This window comes from Octodon degus, unplaced genomic scaffold (assembly GCF_000260255.1).
Source record: "Octodon degus isolate 3935 unplaced genomic scaffold, OctDeg1.0 scaffold00025, whole genome shotgun sequence".
In the NCBI taxonomy this organism is placed as follows: Eukaryota; Metazoa; Chordata; class Mammalia; order Rodentia; family Octodontidae; genus Octodon; species Octodon degus.
Genome location: NW_004524601.1, coordinates 18,481,099 through 18,506,789, shown reverse-complemented (window position 1 = coordinate 18,506,789; position 25,691 = coordinate 18,481,099). Strand labels below are relative to the sequence as shown.

Sequence of the window (25,691 nt, the reverse complement as noted above, 5' to 3'; positions counted from 1 at the left end):
AAAAAAAAAAAAAAAAAAAAAAGACCAAAGTAGATGAACACCGATGCAATAGACTTCCTAGCCTATCTTGATGTAGGTGTGAGAAAGTGCTTTGAAATAGACCACAGCGTCATTTCCCCGCCAGGTCGGGTGGCAGCGTAGCTTTGGCCCACATCCAACACTTTCACTCTTTTCCCTTTGTCCACAGCCGCAGAACGCATCCCCCAAGCAGAGGAAACAGAGCGTGTACACACCACCCGCCATGAAAGGTACTGTCCTGGTCATGCCTTGGGTGTCAGGAGTACTGAGTTCTGAGTACTGAGCGGACCAGCCATGTTGGAGGATCATGCACTAAAACATAAGCCAGAGCTAGCCTGGGCCAGTGACTCAGTAGAGTGACGAGATACTTTCTGCTTAAAACTTAGTATCATCAAGTGTATAATACGTGATACAAGAAGCAAGGACTAGGGATCTCAGAACCTTCATCTAGAAATTCAGCCTCCCAAACTAATGATAAAGACTGGTTTTTTTCCTTTGACTGCCTTATCTCCTTCAAAGAGACTTTTCCTAGTTTCTAACTACCCTTGCCAGTGTTAGCAATTGCTATTATTTTTTCTTGGTTGAAGCAAAGCACAATAACTTGAATTTAGGGGGAGATTTGGTGGTAAGTGTGGCCCTTTTGCCTCCTGTCAGGAGGGCTCTAAGAAACATAAGCAAGGGCTGTGGATAAACCTCAGTGGCCCTGGCAAGCGCAAAGTCCTGAGTGTGATTCCCAGTACCCCACAACCCCCCCCCCAAAAGAAACACAAACAAACAGCTATTCACTCTACTCATAACAGCTGTTGAAATAACCAGGTATGCTTATTCAGATTGGGGCATTTTTCCAAAATTTTTCTTCAAAATTGGAACTGCTGAAAAAAACATGTAAGCATGTCAGCATTTTGTTGTGCCTCAGGTCGAGCAAAGGCTGCTTTGATTTCTGACACAAAAATATTCCTAGGAGGAGGCTGAATCTGGTCCAGTGGCTCGTGCCCCAGGCTGACGCGTGGGCTGTGGGCTCAGGGGCTCATCGCACTGTGGTCCAGCTCCATTTCCATCCGGGGCTGCAGAGATGTCTAAATTGGGAGATAAATTTTCCACTCTGTATTCTCTCTGGATGTGGAGGCTTTTCAGGGAGGTGGAATATAATTGGTGATCTTGATAGCTGCTTTTGGTAAACTTCCTTCCTGTGCAGCTCACAAATACCATGTTTGCTTGTTGTGAGGCTAGTAAATAGTGCAGTCATCAACTGTGAAGTTTACTCGGAGGTAATTATTGAGATTACTGGGCCTCCCTACATGAGGAGAGGTGTTAGCACTTTAAAGATATTTTCTCCATGTTCAGTGATTTTGCATTTTAAAGACACATCAGTTTTGGCATTCATGGACAATGATGAAAACTATACGTTCACTAGTTTAATTATTTCTTCTGTCCTATTTTGGGCTGACTTAGGCTAAATTAAGCAATACTGTTCTCAAATCCTCAGAGAATACTAGCATTATTTTTAAAGGAAAATCTTAAACTTAAAGCCCCAAGGGCTCTTGGTGCTCATTCTATTTAGCTTTCAAATATCCTGAGAATGTGGAATCCTATTGCTTAGGAAAGTTAGTTCTATTGCACATTTTTCATGCGTCCTTATAAAATTGAGCCCCTAAGATTACCCTTCAATGACAACCATCTGTGGTCGCAAGTTGTGGTCTTATGAAAGCACCGTTATTCTTTCCAGAGAACACCAGGGTGTTACTAGTAATCCTTTAGTTTCTCATTTATAACCACTAAATATCTTTACAGCTCTCCAACTTATGAAAAAACGAAAAGAGAAAAACAAGTCGACATGTTTTATTCAGTGTATCTTTCCCTAAGAGCTAAAAAATGAATATTTCAAGACAAAATTAAGTAATGGCAACATATGCTACATTGCAAACACATTAAAAAGATCCAATCATTGAAAACATAACTGAACAAAGGAAATGTTATTGAGATGCTAAATACGGTGCTCTGAGATGTAGAATTCTTCAAATTTCAATGAAACATGCAATTGTTGAGAGTAAAGATGTTTTCTGGGAGAGTAAAGCATCAACAGATGTGATTCACAGCTTCGACAGCAGTAGCACAAAGGATTTCATGAAGGATACCGTGAGGAACTGCTTAGTATAACAAAACAAAACACACAAAACAAGCTGGGCAGTTTCCTTCCTTCTCTCTGGTTGTGAGAAGCTACAGGAGGTCAGGAGAGATCCTACATCACATTTCTACCATTTCACCTTAATCTATAGACAACTGTCATGTTTCCTAAACTCATGAAAGTTTTCCTCTTTTTAGATTACATGGAATTTTGTTCATATCGATATCTTACCATCTAGAATAATCTCTGGTACATAGTAGGGGCTCAGTATGTACTTGTTGAATAACTGAACTGTAGTTAGGGAATCTGAGCGCATGGTTCTCTGCTCAAAAGCGAGTATCATTTGAGCTCACCGAACTGATGTCACACTTGTGACTCTCTTCTGCTTTTCTTTCTTTTTCTCTGGCCAATTTTCTCTCTGCTCCTGTTCCTACTTATTCATATGCTTCCATTTTTGTATATTTCTTTTCTCCCCACCCTTTCTCCCCTTGGTCAAACAGAACATCTGATTTGGTGAATTAGTTCTGCTATGACTTAGATGAGTGTCCCCCAAGGGCCCATGCATGTATCAAAGGCTTGATACTACTGGGAGAAGGTGGGAGAGATGAGGCGTTGTGGGTGGTATCCTTGAAGCAGACAGTGCACCCAGGCCCTCTTCGCTCTCTTTCCCTCTGCCCATGACATGAGCAGTTGCCTTCGCTCATGGACTCCCACCATGATGTGCAGTTTCACCACAAATGCAACAAACCATAGACTGTCACCTCTAAAATGGTGCTCCAGGGCTGGGGATGTCATGTAGTGGCACAGTGCCTGCCTGGCAACTGCGAGGTCCTGCAAGGTCTCAGCACACCCCTCAAAAAAAAAAAATTCCAAAGATTTTGGGGGCCAGCCAAATAACTCAGCAGATTAAAGCGCCTGCAAGCAGGCTCAGGGGCTGGGAGTTCAATTACCAGGCCTGTAGTGCTGGCCCACCCTCAGAGAATGCCGAGATGGCAATTAAGACTGGGCGTGGTGGCATGCGCCTGTAATCCCAGCTCTTGGGAAGCTGTAAACAGACGGATCACTAGGAGTCTGATCTTATACTGAGACCCTGACCACCCTGTAGACCCTTCCCTAAAATTCAAATAAACAAATAAATTAAAATGATGCTCCAAAAGAAGTGATTTTTTTTCTTTATAAGTGAGTTATGGCCAATATTTGGTTATGTTGATGGAAAGACGAATAACAGAGTTCTTCATCACCCTCTAAAATTGTGTACTGGTTGGGCTGAACTCGTAGGAAAGGTCACCTCAAGGAGAGTCCAGGGCTCTCTAATGCCTTCTCCCCCTCTCACACTTGACCACCGGGTCTTGTGGATTCCACCCCCTTAGGATCTTCTCCCATCCACCCTTTGCTCTCATCACTAGTGTCACCACCACATTCCAGTCACACTTCTCTCTGCCAGCCTTCCTCCCCTCTCTTCCCGTCAGTTTTCAATATTACAGCCAGGGTTAAGCTTTTAAAACACAGAAGCGATTGCTTGAGCCAAGCTTCTGATGGCTCCCTGCTGCCCTTAAGTAAGGTTTCTGGTCCAGATGAGGGTTTCCAAAGCTCACTGACTGCTGTTCCCATCTGTGGTCTCTTGTCTGATTCCCTAGAGTAAAAGATAGCTGAGACGAAGCTGTTGTGTTGTCAGCACCTACCCACCTACTCTTCCTCCATCCATCCACCCATCCACCCAAGCAACAGAGGACCTCCTGGGGTATTCTGATAAGTGTGGTAAATGTTTATAAATGTGAGCAAATTGTACACTGGCATTTTATCAGCTTCTTAATGCACTAAGCTCTTTCTGGATTCAAGAAAAAAAGAAAGAAGTATGCTTTCTTTCTCCTAGAATGTTCTCTCCTATTGCTTTCTTTTTGTCATTCTTCATCTGACCAATTCCTAATCATTTGTAAGCCCTGCCTTTAAAGATGAGTCCCTGAATGGTACTTTTCTTCACATTTCATATTGAACACTCTTCATTTTGTAAACTCTATTGACTCTCTGTAGTGTTATAAATTCTTTGTAGTTTTTCATTGTGGCTGGGAAGATGGCTCAGTGGAATAAGTGCTTCCCTGGCAAACCCAAGGACCTGAGTTCAATCCCTGGTTCCACAAAAATAAATTAAAAAAAAATTTTAAATGTTGTAGTTTTTCATTGTGGTCATCACAACATCCAATTATTTATTTAGGTTTTATCTCTCCAACTAGCTCAAAAGTAACCTATGTGATAGTGGCAACTATATCTACTTTCTTTGTCCTCATGTCTTCTGAGTTTAACAGGATGATTGGAACAGAAGAAGTACTTATACATTTATTTTTAAGATAAAAGCATATATCCAACACTGTGTTTTTGTTGACAGAATATTTTCCCAATATCTGGTGACTTCCACTGACATCCTTAGCAAAGTATAGTCCTAGATTATTATTTACATCTTGTTACTATTTGTGACACATTTAAAAATGATAGATATTGAAATATTTCAAGACATATATCAGGTTCTTATCTTAATGTGATGCCAATTATCCCTGCTATTTAGGTTTTTATTTTTCTCAATCATTCTTAATCTTCTCATACATTGACTTGTGCCTTCTAAAATCAATCTAATATTTAAAGTGTGAGCTGACCGGAACAGAATGGAGACTTCAATTACGTCCGATACTTTTTTGTTTCAGGAAACTTAATGCTACACATGCAACAGCAAACCTTCTGTGATTTTTCTGGCAGCTATGCACATTATTGACAGATAGTGAGTGGACTATAAATTCAGTTTTGAATCTTTTATACATATTGTTTTCCATATCTACCATTCACTCCTTTTTTAACCTTAAGCCCCTCTTTTTTTCTGGACAAAAACCGAGTCTGCGCTGTCATTTCCTTAGGATCGTCTACTGGTAGAATCTGCTGCTAAATCAGCTTTTGTATCCTGATTCTATCATCCGTTCTGTTTCCAGTTATCTCAATAGGGTGTCATCCACAGATAAGATAAACTTGTCTATTGTATTTTTATACAAGGGTATAATAAAAATATCAAGTCAAGCAGGACTAGGAGAGAACACTGCATCCAGGCATCTCCCTCTACATGACACTGATCCCTGGCTGTCACCATGTAATCAGTATGGGATGGACTTGCTGCACCAGGAGCCGCTTCCTACAGACCCGTGTCTCCCCTAGCACTCTTGTTAGGGAGGTTGCTGTAGTTTAGGCTCCTTGTGCTCATCACATGTTTTCCACAGCTGAGTCATGCATTAATTATGCATAAAAATAACAAAAGTTGAAGCATGCATGCAAAACAGACGTGCTTTTTCAATACACTGTGCAGCACATTGCTTTATGATTACTAAGTAGCAAGTTCTCAAGTTTATCAGAATAATGAGAGCCAATGAAAATACCCACATACACAACTCTAGTGTCTGTTTATATGGTGGTCAGCTCTGTAATCTACAGAACAGCCAATTAAACTATTGTTGGATCATTTTAATCAGGTTTTCAGAGTGGATGTGAATCTTGGGACAGAAAATGACTGACTCATTCCATGCCAATTGTGTGTGTGTGTGTGTGTGTGTGTGTGTGTGTGTATCTGCACATGCACATGTGCAAGTTTTACTGGAATTCAAATACCTTCTGCTGAATACAGCAAAGTAAGTGCTATCGATTTAAATGAAATCTGAACATTAAACAATGAAGCTGACTGAAAAATGGCTTGGTGTAGCAGAGCCTATTAGTGTTACATTACCATTCTTAATGCCTAGCAAGTTGGATTTTTCATTTACTTCTGCAAAACATCTTCTTTTCATTCTTTGTCATATTTTTGTAAAAGATAATATAGCTAGTGTACTATTGAGATTGTTCTTCTGATGTGTCAGATAAATCTTCTAATGCATGAGGAATTTTTAACTCGGAGGGTTATTTTTTCCCCTCTGATGACAGCTGTGATCATGACACTTTATTCTATTTCAAGCTCTTCCCATAATAAAGCAATAATTGCAAATAAGGAATAACTCAGAGAGGGGAATCAAATTGGCCTAATGAGGCTACACTAATCTTTGACAGGAGGCAGATGACAATGGTGAGGCTAGGACTAGGAATACCATTGGAGGACGACTTGTCAGGCGGATGAGGCTGCTGGTCCCATGACATCATGGGACCAGAGCAGAAAATACACGGACTCGAGGGACAGGGATCAGGATTCTTACCTCAGCAGCATTATTTATTATCTGTGCGACTTGCATAAAAATCAAGGGGCGAACTGCTTATCAGTGAAGTGCAGATGATGCCTACCACACAGGATGGCAAAAGGGGGGCAAACCAAAACAAAAAGTGAGAAGAGACTGCATAGGACAGTGCGAAACAGGCAGAATTATTTTGAGTCGCTTGAGCCCCACATGGAGAGGGAGGAATGCTTCTCTTCCCTTTCCGCTGAGGGCTACAGAGGGGAGGCAGAGAGTCAGGGCACAGTCAGCAGGGATGACAGGCCTCTGAGGAAGAGGAAATTCCTGCTACAATTTTGGTCTCATCCCTATGGAAGAAATACAGAAGTCAGTGCAGGCAGTCACCGGGTCCCAAGAAGCATGTGGATTTCTAACCTGTTCCCTTTTTCTGAGCTCTACACCAGGCAGGCTTGTGAATTTAGCTCTAACATTTTACTTCCTCTTGAACAAAATTCATGGCTTCCTTCATTTTGCTCAGGCCCTGCCCTCCAGCCTCAGGATACCTGTTTCTCCGGGGTGCTGATATTTAAGAAGAATTGTGTTTCAAAATCTTATGAACAGAGTGATGATATATGGTGAATTTAGGGGCACAAAAGTAGATTTCACAGGAAATAGTCCCAGTGGATCATGAGTTAATCTCAAACTCTAGAAGTCCCCACCTCATGACTGCATGAGGCTTTGGGGGACAACAGGACACAAACAATGACAGCACCCATCCAAGAGTTCCATGTTTTACAAGTTACCTGCACTTATGCCTCCCTGGGTGTCCCTTGGCTCTGGCTGGCAATTTCTCAGACTTCTGAGCATTTGGAAAAGTATTGGTGGAGTATTTTCCAGGATATCCTACATCTGGATTTATCTGATGGTTTTCTCAAGACCAAACCAGGGTAATGGATTTTTTTTTTTTAAGAAAACCTAGAGACAAAGTGACATTTCCTTGACATGACGTAAAGCATCCAGGCATCCAACAAGACCAACCATCTGATCTGGGTCACATCTATCAGGCTTCTCCCCTGTGAAGTGACTTGCTTGCATCCTTTCCACACTGTGCTACTTTTTGGAATGAAATTGCCTTGTGTAGCTCACACTTAAAGTGGGGAGTTACATCCACTTTCAGGAAGGAAATGTATATTCACAAATGATTTGGAATTTGTTGCCTCTTTTCCCATGATGCTACTTATTCTGTCATTTCTTTTCATCTTTCTGGGTACATGGACACGTATTTTATACTTTGAGTCTAACCCAGTACTTCCCAATTTTCTTGGTTAAATACATCATAGCAGCTTTGGCAACTAGGAGCTCTTTTCAGTTGAGCCCTGTCTCCTTTTGACACATCTTAGTGATGTAGATGTTTGTTTTTTGTTTGTTTTAGTGTGTCACTACTTTTTGGCATAACAAGATACTTCAGTCTCTTTTGTGTATTCCTTGACTTTTGCTATTTCTTTGGGCAGCCCTAAATTAGAACTTAATTCCTATTTGAGTTGGTATGCTATAGAACGTATGTCTGCATAATAAATTTTGCTAAAAATAGAGATATTTCTCTTTTGCTCCACAACAATATACATGATTCTGTCCATTAGTGTAGGTAAAATAATGGTACTTGATGTATGTATCCCATTCTTACTAATGTGAATGGAAGTTTCAGGAAGAAAATTAAATAATGCTTTAGTAATAAACTAAGTAGATGTCATCACTCCAGGATTGTGCTCCTTCATTTAACACCAAGTGCAGTGTACTCTGGAACAAGATTTACATTGTCCTGTTAGATATATGCAATTATGCCTTCAACTTATGCCTTAAACTTAGATATATGCAATTGATGATAGCTTTCAAACCTTGTAAATTGGCTGCTGGCTTTACTTAAAGCAGAGATTTGCAAAAGTAGTGTATTTATAACATTTTATACTTGTACAGTGCTTCATCATGAGATCTGTTTTGTATAATTTATCTGATTTTTACAGAAATGAATGTCAATAAGTGGTATCTCTGAGAAAAGAAAGTTAGGCTCAGAGAAGAACAGGATCCCATGTTAAGTGTCCCTGTGCTTGAGGAGGCTGACTTGGGACAAGAGCTTTCTTTTATGCACATCCTATGAAATTCTGTGGGAATCACAATGGTTTTCATCTTTTTCTTTTGTCTATCTGTCATTTGTCTTGTTTCTCTGAAAAAAATCCAAAGATCCTCTAATGTCCTAATGAATGGAAATATTTTTACAAAATCGTTCCATACCATTTTTTACAAAATGCATAATTCCCTTGTTTTCAATGATTTTTGTTTGGTTTTGGTTTTTGGCTTTTTGAAATACAATATTGCCATGTAGTCCAGAATGGCTTCAAACTGTCAACCACCCTCCGCCTCAGCCCTCTCAGTGCTGGGATTCCAGGTGTGTGCCACCAGGCCCAACTACAGGTTTTGTATTTTAACTCATAATAGAACAAATGCCACAGTAGTTTATGAAATCAAGCTTGCCTTTGGTCTTGTAACTGACCTTCCCTTCCCTAGACAGCTGACCACACACCTCTCTCTTGCTCACAGTCTGTGTTTTTGAACATCCTTCAGGCTATCTCTTTAGTGTAAGTCCCTGAAAATAATGAGCAGAGCAGCTTATGTTCTTGGCCGCATGCCTTGCTACCCTCACCTCCTGCTGCTGCTGCTTCTTCTTTTTTTTAATGCTGCAGTGAGCTTGGGCTCACTTAGCACCTTAACAATAGCACACGCTTTCAAATATCTTCATCATTTTCTTGTGCAGCCACATTTCTGGAAAAGCTTTTTCTGCACTCTGCCCCACTTCCATTTTAAATCCTTGAGCTGTGTTTCTTTAAGACTCAAAAGGCATTAGATACACCTGAGCCATTTCCAAGGCCCTATCTCTGTGATGATCTTGCTGGACTGAGCATTCCTCCTGGACAGCCAGCGTCAGGAGTGATCTTGTCTGTCTTCATTTGTATTATATAAAACTTAGCAAATGCTGAGTCTATCAGTGAGTAACCTTTCTAATTTAAAAATATGTATATCCTGGTCTAATTTTAGCTATCTTGGGGAAAAAATGAAATTTCTGGTGTACTTATTTATTTATCCACTCACCCTATAAGCATCTCCAAAATGCTTGTAACCTAACAGGTTTTGGATTAGTCTCCTTCAGCTCAGGATGAGCTACATGCCGTCTCTGTCTATAAGAAAAATGTAGGCAGATGGGAAAGAAAGTTTTGCAAAGGTTAATTATCAGTTTCCTAAGATCGGTATGGAGAATGTATTTGCAACAAAGGTGGAACTAGCCAGCTCCATCACAGCTGGGAATGACTTCACAGAAGAAATGAACTTCACTGTCACTGAAGGGCTTTGAGGGAGAGGTATGAAGGGTGAATTCCAGCAGAGAGTTTGTTAGACGGGGAGCTCGGTGTGTGAAATGACCCAGAACCTCTGAATCATGAGCAGGGATGCAGTCCGTGGGAGAGAGCAAGACAGAGGCTGGGGACTTGTTCAAGCCCTGCTGCACCATGGGATTAGAATCTGGGACTTCATTTAGAGGTGAGAGAGCATTTTGGGATACCCTTAAAGATGACTGCCATAAAGAAAGATAGGGCCAGGGAGATAGTTCAGTAGAATAAAACACTTGCCTGGAAAATGCAAGGTCCTGAGTTCAATCCCTGGTACCGCCAAAAAAAAAAAAAAAAAGAAAGAAAGAAAGATAAGTTGGAGTCAGTTGTACAAAAATTGGTTGCACCCTGAGACCGTACTGTAGAGTGAAGAAAATCAGGCACAGGAGCTTAAGTATTTCAAGGCTTTTCCAATATGAGAAATCCAAAGTAGAAATGAGGAGCAAACTGAAGACACTGAGAAGGAGCAAATGAGACCTTTCTCAGATGGAAAGGGGATCAAGAGTCGGCAGGAGGGGTTGAGGGAGGAAAGGGAGATGAACAATGTAATGAAGCTGTATTGAGTACATGCACCAACTCCACAAGGACTGTAGACATTAGGCATATATGCTAAGAAGACTGGAATACTTCATATGGGATGTATTTTTCTAAATGCTTTGAAGACATGGAATGGGAAGATAGGGCCAAGACATTGATTCACCGAGTTAATTTTCAAAAATTAGACTCCTTAGAGCATATTTACTTCAGTTGATCGGTCAGTTGCCATGGTTGTTGTTTATACAAGTGGCTGACTACACCGCCAATCTGCTTTTCTTTTTTTTTTTCTAAATAATAGCTACAACTTGTGAGAAGTCGAAATATCATGTTAGCTCCCAAATACATTAATGGAAATCCAAGCAAAAATGTGTCATGATATAAAAATGTCAGAATAAATTAAGAAATTGGGTAAATTGAAGGTAGGATTACATTCTTCACCAACTTGTGCTGGTCTATAAAATTTGTCTAAACATATTCCTTTTAAAGCCTAATATTATTATTTGAAGTTCCAGAGAAAGAATCTGATCTGGAAGATAATTTTAACAACAGTGTCATTAATCCCCTCCTCAGCAAGTTCTTTCTGATGACAGTGTACCCCACATTTCAGTCGTGGAAGAACTCATTGTGCTCCCTCAGCTAAGGTTTTTTTTTTTTTTTTTTGTGGGAACAGTAAAGAATATCAACACTACTGTCAATCAAGACATAAATATTTATTAAACGTGAACTCTGAGCAAAGTTCTGGACTTTGTATCATTTTAAACAAGTGAATTACACAGTTCTAAACACCCCAGGTTAAGTTTTGAGGAAGGTTTACCATTTCTTTTCTTTCATTAAGAAGCAAAATACCAAGTAAGAGTAAGAGCATGCAGAGGTTACATTTTGAGGAAACTTCTCATCACAGCGACATTGAAATTGTGATCTGTGTTCTCTCTTGCATCCTCTCTGATATGATGATCAAAGGGTGCCACACTGTACTTCCTTTATCCTTCATAGTTAGGCCTAAGTGATGAGACATCTTTTATTTTATTTTATTTATTTTTGTTTTTTAGGAAAGGGTCTACAGGGTGTTCAGAGTCTCACTACAAGATCGGACTCCCAGTGATGCGCCTGTTTACAGCCTCCCAAGAGCTGGCATTACAGGTGTACGCCACCACACCCAGCCTCAACTGCTATCTCAGTGCACCCTGGGGGCAGCACTGGCGTAACAGGCCCAGGGCTAGAACCCCCAGCCCCTGTGCCTGCTTACAGGTGCTTTAATCTGTTGAGCTATTTGGCTGGCCCTGAGACATCTTTTAATGGGAATTCAATGCACAGTACTCTTGGGCCCTGTTGTAACATTTCATAATCAATACCCATTTTATAATCAATACCTGCTTTCATGATTGCATTGACTTCCTGTGAACTAACTTAGGGTCAGACAGTTTCATCATTACAGCACGTGTAGAAATTTTCATGCTAAATGTAGCTGGAGCTAGAATTTATGGAGGTCTTTGGGAGTCTGGAGTGGCTCTTGAAGTGAGACTCTTCGCAAAAATGACCAACACAGTGACCTCAGATTAGGAAGAGAAGTGCTTGCACTTTTGGTATTTCTTATAAAGTGTATTTTGTTTTTGTTAGTACAGGTTTATAGTACAGAACACTTACATTCCTCGTGGAAGTTGTGTACGGAACATATCTTCATTCTTTTTCTTTTCCTTTCTCCCTTCTCTGACTTCTGCTGGTCCTGAGGTTGCAGCTTATTCCCTTGCTTCTGTTTTTTAACTGTCAGAAAGTCGATCATTCTCCTTGACCCTGGAAATCTAGTGGTCACAGAAAACAGAAATGAGCAGCAGGAGCGGTGACAAGTGAAATGCTTTCTGGGCATGTGGGAGCTGGTGTCCGAGGGGAACAGAAGCAGAAAATGGACACAAGTCCTCACTTGTTGGATGAAAAGTGATCAACACTGTGACCTAAGATTAGGAGGTCTTTATTGTACTTTTGGTATTTATTGTAAGGTGTATTTTATTTTTGTTAGTTTATAGTACAGAATGATTACATTCCTCGTGGCGGTTAGTGTGCATACAGAACACATCTTCATTCTTTTTCTTTTCCTTTCTCCCTTCTACATCTCTCCACGTCTTGGTCCCCTTCTCGTTTGCAGAATGGTATTTTGACAAGCAAGAAAGTGCACCTTCAAAGACTGAAGTTTGATTTTTAAAAAATTAGAGCAGTTGGGGGTGAGGGTACACAGCTTCCATCCTAGTGCTCGGGCGACTGAGGCAGGAGAATCACCGTGAATGCAAGGCCAGACACAGGAGGCTTACTTCGGAGCTCTCCCTGAGCCAGGAACTCTCAGTAGCACACATCCTCTGTGCTACAGAAATGGCCTTAAACTCACTTTCAACTTTCAAGATTTCCTCCATTCCGTACAACATGATTTGTCTGGTTGCTTCAAAAGCTAAAATGTTGCTTCAAAAGCTAAAGCGTTGCCTTAAAACAGTAGGTGTCTTTATTTCAGAGAGCTAAACTCTTGGGCCAAATTGAAATGCGATTGCTATTCACTGTCACAGATGGCCACGTGGAAAGCTCTTCTTATAGTTTATTTTAGAAAGTAGTTAATAAAGTAATAATTATTCATTTGGACTGTGCTACCTAGAGAAGTATTTTCCTTAATTTTAGGTTCCTATTAGCTAATTATACTACACAAAACAAAAGTCTGAAGAGTGTCAAACCTTGAAGAGTATCCTTTTTGAACCCATTTTATGATCAAAAGGTAAATTTTGCTTTACTTTATAGTAGTTCTGTGAAAAGCAAAATACTTCATGTATTGAGAGTTACAACTGGATGATGTTTATGTTGTGTAAAAGTAGATCTTAAAATTGACTTTTGTGTGGTAAAAAAGAAAAAAACCCACAAGGTTTTGGTCTGACATTTATTTTATATGGCCAGCAAGATAGCTCAGTGGAGCTCTCTTAGACAGATGCAGGGACTGGGAACCACATGCCGAGCTGATCCCACCCCGAGGTGCATGTGCCAAGACAGAGACCGAGCATGGTGGTACACGCCTGTAATCCCAGTGCTAGGAAGGCTGAAAACAGGAGGATCTCTACGACTCCGAGCTGCCTAGTGAGACCCTGTACCAAATACATTAAAAAATAAATAAATAAAATCTATTTTATTTTAAATATATATTTATAGTATTACTTGAAGAGTAGAAATTGAGTTCTTTTTATTATATTGATGTTTGGCTTGAAGAAAATTATTTTTTTTGTGAGAAGCAGTCTGGATGTCTTAGAACAGTTATTAGCACATTTTGCACAAGTCAAGGATTTGGAACGTCCAGAAGAATGACACAGAACGAATTATTCCCTCTTTCCAGCTATATCATCTGCCTTAAAACCACAAATAAGTGGAGCCTATCAAGGCTTAGGGCAGAATTAAAGCTGCGATACACATAAAAACCAGAAGAGAAAAACAGAAAGGAGTATGGATCTGTACTTTCCAACACTACTTCTTTGTGCTTTAAGCCTGAAAAGAGATTAATGAGGTTGACCAGAACTCTCCTGAACCTTCTAGCCTTACCCTGGATGCTTGCTGCAGCTCCTCCTCTACTCAATGACTTAATTAGCACTTGTGAAATGATTTCTCGCAAAATGTTGTTTACTGACCTTCCATGATTTCCTACACCTACAGAATTTGACTTTTACTGTTTTTACATGCCATGTTTGTCAACTTCTCCATGACTCAGATGTTGAATCACATACGGTGAATGCTCGCAGCAGATGTGGGGAAGACATTTGACTGCCAGATTCTCAGGCTATCTGATAATGTTAATTTCATTGTACTTTCTCATCCCAATTTTATATCATCCTAAACATTTTGAAAAAATAATAAAATTGATTTTTCTTTGAGCTGTCTTAGACGGTGGTGGGCAAAATGTCTTCTGATCATTCTGTTATCTAATTAACATCTTATTATTGGGCAGACAGATGTATCTTATACCTAATGCAAATTTAAGGTAAATTCTAATCTACTTTAAAATTATAAAAAGGTACATGAATACCAATTTACATAAATGACTAAATCTGACCTCAAATTACCCAAACACAAGGCAAAATGTTTCAAGCCTTGGTAATATAAACATTGTTACATTAAGCCATTTGTTTTTGAGTAGCATGAATGTAAATGAGTTTTTGGATGAAGATACATTTTGTGAGAACACAGTCTAATAAAAAGGAGAAACACCTGATGGTCTTCATTTTAATGTGAATCAATTTTAATTAACATATCAATATACTGAAATTAGCTATGTAAAATATTCCAAAAGTAAATACCACAGAGCCTCCTTGTCAAGCCAAAGCTTGCTTTCATCAACACTAATTAATTGTTGACTCACCAGAGGCCCTACACTTTACTTGCAAGTCCAGCCCAAGAGTCTTTTGCATTTATATCAGCGTCCCTCATTTTCCAGACAGGCCATTTAATCCCTGATATATATATATATATATATATATATATATATATATATAATTTTTTTCATAATTATATAATTACTCAGTAGACTAGAACAGATCCTATGGAGCCAGTCCAATGTGTGCTGGATAAATAACGTTCTGTTTTACCCCTTGTAATTGGTCAACAGATTCCCTTAGGAGTGTTTTGATCCCTTAGATAAACACCACATGGGCTTCCGGAGTTGAGTCAGTATTTCCCCCTGTTGGCAATGAAACCAGGAAGGAAGGCTTCAGGGTTCAGAGCTCCGCTGGTTGGCAACGGCCTGTGGCTGCACAGCTCCCTCTGCTGGTGTACAAAGTTTCAGAAGTACAAGTAGAAAATGATGTTTACAAACTAGAAGCCCATAGGAGAAAAATCTGTAATTTTAGTATGAAATGACATTAAGCTAAATGAGCAACAGAAAGACTTCTCATTTTTATTATTCTTAAATTGTGAAGCACTTACCAACCCTTAACCGTATAAACATCTGAAATAGGCACAAATAAGTATCTAGAAGTAGGCAAGTGTATTTCCTGGGCAACACTGTCTAAAGTAAGTTTCCTGAGTCTGTCAGCTCCGGTGTAATAGCAGCTGTCTTCCGTAGAGCAGAGGATTACGATGCAGGTCTTAAGCTACTTTTCATTCTATGGAAAACTATCAGCTAAAAGATAGAAAATATGAATGTCTTTTGCAAACTGACACAAAAAGTTCCTGGACCTATCCTCTCATGGCCCTGGTAACCATCTTCACTTGGTGCAGGCCAAAGTTAGCAAACAAAGGAGGAGAAGCACGGGCTTGAATCCCAGCTCTGACAATTTAAATCTGTGTAATCTTCCAGGCAGTCTTCCTCCCTATTCTTTGTCTCCTTTACCTCTATAATGGGGAAATCATTTCAAAGTGCCACCCTGAACAACAAACAGGACACCATTTATGTCCCACCCACCATGACAGAAGGTATATCTCTACTTCAGTCAGTGTCCCTGTGAAATCTGGGGTCTTGTTCCAACCCTCCAAATAATTCAGTCACAGGGGCATAACTCTTCCTCCAGACACTCTGAAAGCATGTCTGACCACCTACTACATGGTCATCATGTAATACAGAGTTTCTATTTTTTTATTAGGACATATTTACAGGACAGGATGCTTACACGCCTCATGTGGAATTGGTACAGTGCATCTTAAATCCTTAAATCTGGCCCCTGTCTTCCCCTGTCCCCTCCCTTCATCTCTTGAATCACTTCCTGTTTCATATCTATCTCCTCACTCCTATTATCCATCTTTTATTTTGCTTTTTATTTAGAATTCATGTTTCTCATTGTTCCAGTTACTTTTCTCTTATTGCTGGGACAAAATACCAAACAGCCAAAATTAAGGAAAACAAGGTTTATTTAGCTCACAGTTTGTGGAGGTTTCAGTCCCTACTCAACTGGCTCTAAGGCAGAGCGGCGTATGATGGGGAAGAGCAGCCATTCATGGCAGCGGCAAAGAGCAAGAGCAAAAGGAGAAGCAGCAGGTCTGGCAGCTAGCTAGCCTCTCTCCCCTCCTTACATTGTAACGCAGATTACACTACCCCAGGGCGGGTGTTGCACTCACATCCACAATCCCATCTTTGGATCAAGAATCAATCACACACTCCAGAAGTCGCCCCATGACTGCATGAGGCTTTGGGGGGACACTGAGGCACAAACTGCAACACTCAAATAAGAGGAACAATGTGATATTTAAACTTGTGTGTCTGATTTATCTCATTTAAGCATTATGGTCTCAAGGTGCATCTTTGTGATAGTTACAGAATCTACAATCAAATCCTCTTTTTTTTTTTAATGTGTACACAAGATGAGAGATGAGAAATAAAGCTGACCTTACAGAACTGTGGGTCCCTGAAACCATTAATTCAGGCTATAAAAGAAGCTAAGTAAACAGAAAACTTTAATGATGAGGATTTAGATAATCAGAAGAGATGCCATATAATACTACAAGTAAATTCTTGTCTTTGCTAGCTCTTGATTGCCTCTTAGATAGAAAGCATGCTTATTTTATTGTGTTGGGTTTGGACAAGACAGCATATAGTGGTTTTATAATCAAATAGCTAGACAGGAAAAAGTGGTTTGGAGCTGGTCTTGTATATATTTGGAGCAACAATTTGCCTCCAGGCAATGCTGCCCTGTCACTGTTTCCCTACACACACATTAGGCCTGTTTTTATTATCAGGTAAGGAAAATGACAATAGAGGCAGTGTAGGTACTGAGTACGTGCAGAAATCTAAAGCCAGCAAGTCTGGGTTTGGAATCCAGCTCCACGTAGCCCCTTGACCTTAAGAGGGTTCACCTTGTCTGTGCTGTGTTTTCTTTGCTTACAAAATGCAGCCACAAAAGTGTACACTTCGTATGAGTTTCCCAGCGTTGCCTTAACAAGTTACTACAAACTTGGCATCTTCAAAGAAAGGAAACTTACTTTCCCACAAGTTGGGGAGATAATGCTCTCTAAAACCAAGGTGTCAGTGGGCCCTTGCTCAATGCAGAGGTTCCTGGCAAGAGTCCTGCAGCTTCCAGCCTCTGGTGGCCCCACCTGTTCTTTAGCACAATTTCTGGTGTTTCTTGGGACACTTCTGAGACCTGTGCCTCTCTCCACCTGCCATGTCCTTCTGAGTCACTAGGTGAACCCTTCTCTTCCTATAAGAACTCCAGCCATTGGATATGGGATATGGGGTATCTAATCCAGCACAATCCCATCCTAACCACATCTCAAGACCCTTTCCCAAATAAGATCATATTCTGAGGATCTAAGTAGCCATCAGTTCTTGGAGGACATTATCCAAACCACTACATGTCTCACAGGGTTTTTTTTTTTTGTTTGTTTGTTTGTTTGTTTGTTGTTTTGTTTTTTCCAGAACCAGGGATTGAACTCAGGCCCTTGTGCTTGCCAGTGAAGCACTTATTCTACTGAGCCATCTCTCCTGCCCCAACAGGGTTGTTTTGAAGACTAAATGAGTTACTCTACATGAAGCATATTAGAAAAGGCCTATCACTTATGTTCTGGCTAAAATGATTTCTCAAATTTTATTTAGACTTTCAGATAATTTCCCTTGAGTAACAGATGCCTAATTGTGCATGTCTGCTCTATGGCCCCTCCCAATGGCCTGTGGTCTCATGCCCAAGTAGGAACCACTGGATCCTCCAGCTCTGAAGAATAGTGCCACTGCCCCTATCCCCCAACTCTCAAGACTCCAAACCTCAGTATCACTTACAGCTCCTTCTTTGTGGTTGCATCTGATCAGCCACTTGACTGGTCCTGTAGGGCCTACCTAAACCTAAAGGCACGTCATGGAATCCGCTAGAGCGTTGCTTAGTTCAGCTCAGCACATTTTTCACCTATTCCTTTCTTGGTCAGGCCCTATATAACTCTCTCCCCAAAGAAAAATAAAACGGTACATCTTAAACCTCAAGGCATATGTGCACACACATGCAAACACACATGCTTCACTTAGAAGTTAGCTATTTTTCTTTTCATTCAGACAACAGGTCTATTTTATGCATCCAGTAGAAAATATGGAATGTAATATATAATGAAATAGCTGTATGTATTGGATCTGCATGTAAACGACTCCATTATAGAAAAAAAGGGTTGAAGAGGAAAAATAAGATATTTAATATGTATGAACTGAAGTTATACTTACCCTCAAAATATTTGTAACAATGAAATAAGGATCTTCTATGTGTAAAGAATTTTAGCATAGACTGTGGATAAAAATTTTCATATAAAATTTTAGGATCACATTGGTATAAATTCTCTAAAATTATTGCACCTTATTAGGATGTTGCCTTATTTTATGGTATGCTTCATTTAAAGCATATTCCCAATTCTGTTATCGTTTAGCTAAGAAGAGCGAGTTGAGCATAGAATTTGGTTTGTGGTGTTCCCATTGCAGTTGGACAAATGGAGAAACAAGCGTTTCAGTCTTCCTGTGTGTAGCTCCACCTAGTGTACAAATTTATAAAAATGGAGAGACTTTAAAAGAATGTAAGGGTAAGAGCTCAGCGGGCAGAAGATATGCTGTTTACTCTGGGGGAAAAAAAGAAAAGAAAAAAAATTAAGTCCTCAGCAGTATTACTAGGGAACCCTTGAGATCGTCTGTAACCAGAGGGAGAGGGCATTCTGTCCTGTGCTGTCCTGTGCTGTCTCATGTGTGAACTTGGTGACAGGAGGGCTGCAGTTGACAGTGCTAACGGAGCCTAGAGGCACTGGTGAGAGGCTGCAGCACTCCGTGGAACCTGGTGACACCCAGAGCGACAGCGTGGTCCCAGTTAGCACAGGGGCATTTTGACCCACGTTGAATGCCCTGATCTGTAAGGAGGAGGAATCCTGGAGGCCTTGAGATAGGAACAGAGCAGAGTGGACTCTGAAGGGGACGTAGTTGGGGTCAACAGTCAAAAACAAGTTTTAAAGGATTTGTGACAGTAAGATCTCATTAATGCTGCATGTTCCCCCAAATCTAGGAAAAATCATTTTTTAAAAAAATGGACCTTCGTATTTTCAACGGTGTAGGGATTTTTGATGAGAACCTCCCAAACATCAGAGTTAAATAATTAAAGACTAAATGAATTCTTCCTTCCTTACTTTATTTTTCAAGTTTTCTAATACATACTTCTACTTCCATATATGTCAGCGTACACACACGCGCTGCTCCCCAGAATAACAAAAGGCCTTGAATATTCACAGGTAGTTACTACGTTTTTTCTCTAGAATATTCCCCAGCACTGTACACAGCCTTGCCCTTCACCACTACGGGAGCATCAATACGTATCCACCAAAGACAGCGCTTTTGTAGCACCTCATGAAATCCTGCTTTTATTCTCCTTGGACCAAATGGGAAGTGCCTTATGGCTTCTCACACTAAAGCCAATCCCCCAAAGAATTTGCTGTGTAGAATATTATTCCTGTCCAAGGCAACTGTCTGCTCTGATTGTGGAGCAGACCCAATGCCAGTTATATTTGTTAAAGTTCAAATATTTGTAGTTTATAGCCAGCGAACACACTACCCCGCGACACGCCATGGGGGAAATTTTAAAATCAAAAAGGGACAGAGGGCAAAGATGATCATATGACACACAAGTTTGATCTCCTTACCCTCCGGTCTATGTTAGGCTTTTGGTCAAATGAAAATGGACCGATAAAGACAGAAACTCTAGATAAATCGTAGATTTAAATTTCTAAGTGATACCATAAAAATAACCTAGAAGGCAGTGTGGCTACATATAAGTCAGAAAAAGTGAGTATATTTAGAAATATATTTAAAACATCAATGAAAAGCGATGTAAAAATTCATGAAGGCAAAAATGACCATGCAGAAGGGTCCCTCAGAATCCAATAGAATTTTTTATTAAAAGTTATGATCACATCTATCATGGGGAATTATTGCATACACAAAACACATCTTAATTCTTTCCATGTCCCTTTCCTTTTCTTTTCTTCCCTATCTGTCTCTTTTTTGATCTCCTTCCTATTTGAAAAAAATATTTGATAAATAAGTGACGAGTAGATCCAAGGTTATTAATATATCCAGAGCTCTCCTACATTAAGGCAAAATAGCAATCCTTTTAAAAAGATGAATAAAAGGTGTGAATAGGCACTTTTAAAAAATTAGTAGTTCCCAACAACAAAAGCTAAATATTCATTAATTGAAAATCCATAAAATAAAGCAACCTACCAATTTAGAGTTTTTCTTTGAAAGGACCCTACTCATGGTGTGTGAGACAGAGGGAAACGAGACACCCTTACGTTGGGATTGGACTAGAAATAGATGCCATGTTACTAGAAATGGAAACATGTACAATCTCTTATGAACAGATCTTACATTTATGAATCTGCCTTAAACATGGGGCTGGAAAGAGGAACATTGTAAAGCATAAAGTGAAAAATTAGACTCATAATTATGCTTGTCATGTCTGTTGTATGACATCAATTTTGTAGAATAAATGGAAGAAAATACAGTAAATATTAATAGTAGGCAGCGTATGAGGGACTTAATGGAGACAGGAACCAAAGGTTAAAATCAATGAGACGCTGTTCACTGTGGTGAGGAATCCATATTAATTCATGATTTCATACAAACAAATTCATGAACACTGTGTCTACATAAAACACACATTGTGGGGGCCAGGGAGATGGCTCAGTGGAATAAGTGCTTCCCTGGCAAGCACAAGGGCCTGAGTTCAATTCCTGGTTCCGAAAAAAAAAAACAAAAAAAACACCATTGTGGCTGGATACAGCTCTTGAGGCATGGGATAATCTGTAGGGAGTGAGGTTTTTCTTTTATTTTTATTGTCAAGAGTAGTAGACTTCATGCAAATTGGATGGTTACTGTCTAGATGGTACTAAGTTAGGACATTACTATCTTGATTCCTTCTGAATAAACTTTAACCTTTGAACATTTGTGTCCAAATCAGAAACAGAGAGAAACAGTGAGCGCTGAATACTAATATTTTAGAAGTGGAAGAAAGCTGAGCATCGGCGAGTTATCAGCTGCTCTGTATCACTATGAAGTCTCTTAAAGGGACTTTTTCATCTGGAATCATTTTTAATGATTTCAGGCACTTTTTCATTCCCATCATAAATTTTGCAGTGCACTCTCAGTCTCCCTCTCATTTGACCAGCTTTGTCACTACTTGCCACTTCCTCTTCTAAGTCCTTTTCCCTCTTTTGGCTTCTAGGTACCAGATGTACTAGATTTTCCTCCCAACGCCCAGATGACTCCTTGTTTTCTTTTTCTTTTGCCAGTCTGTGTTTGCGGTGCACAGTGCATACTTTCCTTTTGCGAAACTGGTCCAGGAACACAACTCATCTTAGTCCGTTTCCCATCTGTTTTCCCTCCCCTTCAGCTCCATCCTTTAATCTCTTGCTCCTCCCAATTTGAGAAAGATCTATCTCACGGCTTCCTATTACCTTTCTTTTATCTTGTTATTTGTATCTTGAGTTTCTTATATAAGAGAAAGCATATGACATTTAAGATTATACCTCTGGGCTGGCCAGATAGCTCAGTGGATTAAAGCACCTGCTTAGGCAGACGCAGAAGCTGGAGGTTCCACCACTGGAGTGCCGGGCCGGCCCCGCCCCTGGGGCACACTGGGATGGCGATTGAGGCTGGGTGTGGTGGCGCGCACCTGTAATCCTAGCGCTTGGGAGGCTGAAAACAGGAGGATCGCTACAAGGCCAATCTACGTAGTGAGACCAAAGATTGTACCTCTGATTTATTTCACTTAACGTTATGATCACAAGATGCATCCGCTTTCTTACAGATGACTCAAATGTGGCCTTCTTCTTGGCCTAGTATTACTCCATTCATATAAATAACACATTTTGTTTTTCCATTCGTCTCTCCTTGTACACAGAGGCTGCTTCCAGTGCTCAGCTATTCTGAGCTGCGATGCCATAAACGTAGGTTCACCGCATCACTGGAACACGATGTCTTTTACGCTGTTGGGAAGATACCTAGAAGGGGAGTAACCAGGTCAAATGGCTTATGTGTTTTTGCTGGCTGTTCATTCATCCTTGTCTCTTGCACCTGTTCATGCTGCTGTGACCCAGGGGTTAGTCTCGGTCCTCATCTCTATTTTACCCCCTCGGGGAAGCTCACCGTCTCCTGACTCCAAATGCTACTTCTTGGGAATGACTCTCAGCTGCATCTTTTTGAACTTCTACCCTTCCGCTGAGGTGCCTTTGGTTTCCACGAGTGATGCACTTAGCTATCTAACAGACATAAACTGAACACATCCCTAATGGAAACCCCAACCTTCCCCTACCCTCTGCCGTCGGCACGATGACAGGAAAACACCGACAGACCTCGATCCGTGATGCTCCTGAAAGTGCCTCGCTCTCATTTAAGTACATTTCTATCTTTCCCGTTGCTTAGATAGACTTCATTCTTCCTTAGTATTATTATTTTTGTACTTTTGGAATTAGTGTCTCTCTTTGCCACAGCCCGGTCCTCCTGCCTCTGTGCCATGGGATTGCATTGTGCCCACTGTAGCTGGTTTCCCTAGCATCCGCTTCTGTGCTCACAGGCTCACCGAGGTGCACAGGGAATCCGAGTGGCTTCCTCTCACAGAGGCCCACCGATCCTCACAGCTCCCGTTGTCATCCCGCGCATTCGCGCTCTCTGTGCTTCGCGCCTAATCATGGCGATCACCTCTTTCTGGGCTGCAGTTCACACCTCCACGGGCCACACGAGGCCCTCTGTCTGACCTGTAGCTTCTCAGACTGAGCCACTTTGCAGCTCTGCCCTTAGCTTGCTCCCTTTAGGGGTGGTGCTCCTTACATTTTCATGCCCTTGCTTTGGGCCTTTGTGCTTTCCGTCTACTCTTTCCAGCTCTTTCTTCCCCGACACCTGCCTGACCCATCTGCTTGACTCTGTTAAGGACTACCTCCAGCACCTTAAGGTGAACTAAATGCCTCAGTTTCCTTTCCTTCCTCTATATTTTCTCTATGATACTTCTTTTCTAGCATATTTTACCATTTATTTATTTACCATGTTTAATATTCATTATCTGGAATTTCCCACTAAGAATAAACTCCATAGGATCAGGGACATTTGTCTTTTTGGTTTATGTGCCTATTCCAGTAAACAGAAGACTTCTCGGCACACAGTAGGTCCTTAGAAATGCCTCTTCAGTGAGTACAGGACTGTGCATGACTTCAGTCTCCCTGAAGCAGCCAACCATGTCCACTGTGGTCAGAACCAGACCCCAGGGGCTGGCACACTTGGTGGCTTAGCCCTGAGTCAATGAAAAAGAGTGAGAAGTGAAATGATCCACTGTGACACGACCTTTGGTCCAGGTCCATAGCTTGCAATAATATTTATTTTTTTTTATTTCTCAAAATGAGAAATTTTTATGGAGTGTTACATACATGAGCTACAGAAAGGTAATAAGTATTTCATGAACTACTATGGGACACAATAATAGACCAATAGATCAGGACATCAAGTGGTGGAAATCATCTAGCTCTGAAAATGGTGCTATTCCCATGACCTGCCCAAATGCTACCACTATCCGTGGGGAGCACAGCAATCTCCTTTTGGTTTCTTCTTAGCAATGAAATTCTTTTGGCACATGCTGTCAGTACAGACTTTTAATTTTGGGAGGATTTCCCCCCACCTTTTTATTTAAAAAATTTAAAAGTCCACATGTGCATTCCCTCGTTGCTTAGAACTCACCGCAAAGTGGACCGAAAGCTGTATCAGCAGGTCTCTTGGGCTACTACCTTGAACCTGTTCTTCACCAGAATAACCAGTAAAGGGCAAAGCGAATTTCCTCAGGACTTCCCACTCCCTACTCAAAGGCATTACCTCGTGCCTTAAGCTGCTAAAGCTAAATACTGAGCTTGGCACTTGTTCTCAGGACTCTTGCCCACCATGACATTTCTGAAGGTTAAAGGGTCCCGGAGCTGGGACCACTCAATTGAATGGTGGAGGCTGGGTGTTGATGTTCATGCAGGTGACAGAGATGCAGTGAGCTTCCAGCCGCAGAATATACACCTGTGACTTCCATGAAGAGGTGAAGAGTGGCAGTCATCCAAGGTCTCTTGGGAATTTGATAGTTTTTTTTACCCCTGGATTCACTTTGCCCCAGAATCTTGCACTGGTACTGCCAACTTTTTTTTCACTATTTATTTTTCTCTGCTTCTTAGTAATGCATTCTTTCTTTCAACCTGTGTGTCTCGTTTAATGAAATCAAGAGAAAGACAAACAAGTTTGCTGTTAGGTTTATGAGTAGGAAGCATGCTATAAACATGCTCAGCCTAAATGAAATACTCCCATTCCTTGGCAACACATGCAACATTTCTTGGTTAAGTTCATTTGTCCTGTCTTAAAATCACAATAGGAACTAGACCTCTGGGCCCATTTTGCAGAGTGAGACAATCTCAAGTGCTTGAGAAGAAGAATAAATAGGCAGATGGCTTTTCTTTATCTAGACAACCAGGTCAAGCCGGCCTGGTACAGGAGCACCTTTCATGTCTAGATTTTGCAAATGAAATGCTGGGAGTAAAGTGAAAACTGAGCTCTGAAGAATTTTTTCGAAGGTGTCTCCTGCTGTCCTCATAGTTCTGAGATAGATCCCAGCTGCTTGGGGGATCTTAATACAAGACAATTACACACTGCCACCAGGTGCATGGGTGGTAGTAAATTCTGGTTTGAGTTGCAGGGAGCTAGAAAGCAAGATCCTTGTAGACCATCCCATGCAGCAGCAGCTGCAAAGGGTGGAGAGAGATGGAGACGGATTCTTACTTGTAATATTAACCATTCCAACTGACATAGCTCTCTTGGTAGTTCAAATCACTACAAGCATAAACATGCTTTGCTGGACACCCATAGTGGGTGGGGAAAGCGAGTCCCTTTTTAAGAAAGCTTTGCTGTCTCTGATATAAATGTTTCATATATTTCTTCAATAATCATAATGGCTCGTGGAGGAATGTTTTTGTCTCATATTTATCTTCCTCACACTGTTATAAATGCAGGCAGATATAGATAGTTCAATGTCTAAAATCTTATTTATTGCAGAAAGCCAGTGTTATTTAACTTTATAAAAGTAATCAAAGAACAATATAATAGATTAACAAAAAGATACTTTCTCATATTCCCAAACATCGTCAATGTATTAAAAAGTAACCTGGTAGTTCTCTATAATAGGCATATGCTTTGTTACTAATAAAACTGCTGCTGACATTGTCAATCTCTGAAAATCAGATTTAATGATTTTGTTCTATAGGTAAATAATTTCTCTAAATTTTACCCTGTACCTATTATCTTCCAATAGCACAATATTTTTAACAAATTTATAATTATTTAAATATAGTCTGTCTTTACCTGTTTATTATATTCTGTCTTTTTCTTTTATCTTTTTTCTCTTTCTTTCTTTCTTTTTTTTTTTTTTT

At 40.4% G+C, this 25,691-nt stretch overlaps 1 protein-coding gene across 1 annotated transcript in view; it reads left to right on the top strand.

The window, feature by feature from the left end:
• Window positions 1-25,691, top strand: part of Ppp1r1c (protein phosphatase 1 regulatory inhibitor subunit 1C) — a 176,367-nt gene that overhangs the window by 119,896 nt on the left and 30,780 nt on the right. Inside the window, exon 6 of the mRNA XM_004628639.2 lies at window positions 188-248. Coding sequence (XP_004628696.1) covers window positions 188-248 — 61 coding nt within the window. The remainder of the gene's footprint in view (window positions 1-187; window positions 249-25,691) is intronic.